General features: G+C 56.2%; 1 protein-coding gene across 2 annotated transcripts in view; it reads left to right on the top strand.

Moving 5' to 3' along the window:
- Window positions 1–352: 352 nt before the first annotated feature.
- The window catches only part of CCDC9B (coiled-coil domain containing 9B), a 9,557-nt gene continuing 7,805 nt past the window's right edge, over window positions 353–2,104 (top strand). The window contains exons 1-2 of one of the 2 annotated variants that reach the window (XM_069105737.1): window positions 353–502; window positions 1,753–1,866. In XM_069105737.1, coding sequence (XP_068961838.1) covers window positions 356–502; window positions 1,753–1,866 — 261 coding nt within the window. In that variant the 5' untranslated portion in view covers window positions 353–355. The remainder of the gene's footprint in view (window positions 503–1,752; window positions 1,867–2,104) is intronic. The other variant, XM_069105738.1, reaches the window with a different exon arrangement.

Genomic DNA, 2,104 nt, shown 5'->3' with positions numbered 1-2,104 from the left:
GGGCATCTGAAAGATTGGAAGGTCAGAAAAAGAAGGAAACTTCTGAGTTCTGTATGTCTTCCAGCTTGGATTCTTGTGAAGGAAAAAAAAATTCCTTAATCAGGAACCTGGCAAGCATTGACACCCTCTCCTGACCCAACAGACCATGGCTGCTCTCTTGCCTCCTACCCCCACCCCATGATGGGATAGGAGATGGGAACGTTGGCCAGCAGAGGCTGAGCTGGATGGGCTGGCCCATGTCCTCAATTCTCACCGGCTGTGTGTGTATGTGTGTGTGTTTGGATGGGTGGGACTGGTGTGGCGCCGCTGAGGCACGCTTGGCCCAGAGCCCAGAGCACTCTCTTGTAATCACAACATGATCTCGTGTGCGAAGCAGCAGAGCCGGCTGGGAGAGGCCGGCAGAGGCCCCAGGTCCAGTTCTCCTCTGTTGGCTCTGGCTTCCCCAGAGAGCTGCTCTGAAATCCTCTCTCTGCCCGCTGCTGCTGCTGCTATGTACCCGGCTGTGAGTGGCCCCTTTGCTGTACCCAGGGAGTGGGGCTGGGGTCTTCAGTGGTGTGGGGGAGGAGCTGGTCGGTCTGCTAAAATGATCTCTCCCATTCCAAATAGGGAGATTTGCTGCTGTGGGCAGACAGAGAGACAACTGGGAGTGAGGGTGGGGTAGGGAGGAAGCTTCTGTCAGGTGGTCAGCGTTGGCTGGGGTGTACATTGGGACTTGAGACCTTTGGCACTAGAGAAGGTGGGGGAGTGGGGCAGGAAGAAGAAGGCTTCAAATTATCTCCAAGGATGTTGGGAGTGGGAAAGCAACTCCTATAGAGAGAAAGAGGGCCTACTACAGCCTCCCCACCCCCATCCTGTCTGTCTGGCTGGCTCAATCCTTACTATCCAGACAGCTTGTAGTAAAGGGCACCGAGGGAAAAGGGCCTATGGGATCTGCTCCTGCTAATGCCCTATTGGTCGAATTGGCAGTAGCAGAGATCTGGAGTGTAGGAGGCTTGAGGAGTCTCAGGAGCCTGGGATAAGTGAAATGGTTGCTTCTTTCTCCTTGGGGTTCTGGGATTGGGATGGAAATAGCCCACCCCATCCAACCTCTCGAATCCCCTGGCTGTTTCCCAGCTACGGCAGGTTCCTGTTGCCAGAGGCAGAGCCATTTATAACTCCCCTTCCAGGCTCAGCAGCCTTGCTCCCTGGAGAGCTCAGAGGGGGAAGGGCAGTGGAGGGAGCTTTATAGGGAAGGGGAATGGGGTGGTTCCTTGGGGGCTGCACTGGGAGTTGAGAGGAGCTTGGGTAAGATCCTCACTGGGCCGCTACAGGGATTCCTCTACCCATCTGACCTCAGGAGGCTACAGACACCTGACAACCAGACAGGCATGGAGATGTTTCACCTCCCTTCCCCCCTCCAACATCCAGGCAGCCATTGCTGGACCAGGAGTGTGGTCGGGATATGCTAATGGCCCTTCTGTGGGACCCATCACTTGTCACCTCTCCTGCTTCCCCTTTCTTGCTGTGATCCCAGCTCTGACTCCTGTCCTGTGGGACAGACCAGGAGAAGGGCCTTAGTCTTAAGCTGGGCAACAGGAGGGGAAACTAAGGCAATGGGGCACTGGCACATTCCTGGTGGTTCCAGGCTGGGAGATTTGGCAGATTGTAGCCTAGTTGGGGGGGGGGTGGAGAGAAACAGGAGAGTCTGATGAGTTCAGGGACTGGCCGACTAGGGAGCCCTCAGCACCTGAGCTGAGCCATGGGGCTTTGCAGGGGGCTGGGGTGGCTGACTCTCTGCTTCGAAAGAAAGAGCAAAAGGACGAAGAGCTGGACAGGAGAATTGTGGCACTTAGAAGGAAGAACCAGGCATTATTGCGAAGGTACCAGGTCAGCAGGGGGCCAGGAGACTGCTGGGCTGGGGGAGGGAGGAAACGGAGGCCTGGGAAATCAGGGGAGGTGGCTGTAAGGGATGGGAGAGACAAGGACCCAGGGAGTGAGCTAACTAGAGGAGATGAGACCTAGGTGAGCCGGGCAGGCAAACTTGTGGACTGCTAGCAGGTCTGTCTAATAGGCTCCAGACACCAGTCCCTCTGTCTCAGGGACTGTCTGATAGGCTCCAGACACC

This window comes from Petaurus breviceps, unplaced genomic scaffold (genome assembly GCF_028583685.1).
Source record: "Petaurus breviceps papuanus isolate PSGF00001 unplaced genomic scaffold, PetGlider_PUasm1.0 77, whole genome shotgun sequence".
Lineage (NCBI taxonomy): Eukaryota > Metazoa > Chordata > Mammalia > Diprotodontia > Petauridae > Petaurus > Petaurus breviceps.
Note: the sequence above shows the minus strand (reverse complement) of the source record. Positions and strands in the feature narration are given on the sequence as shown.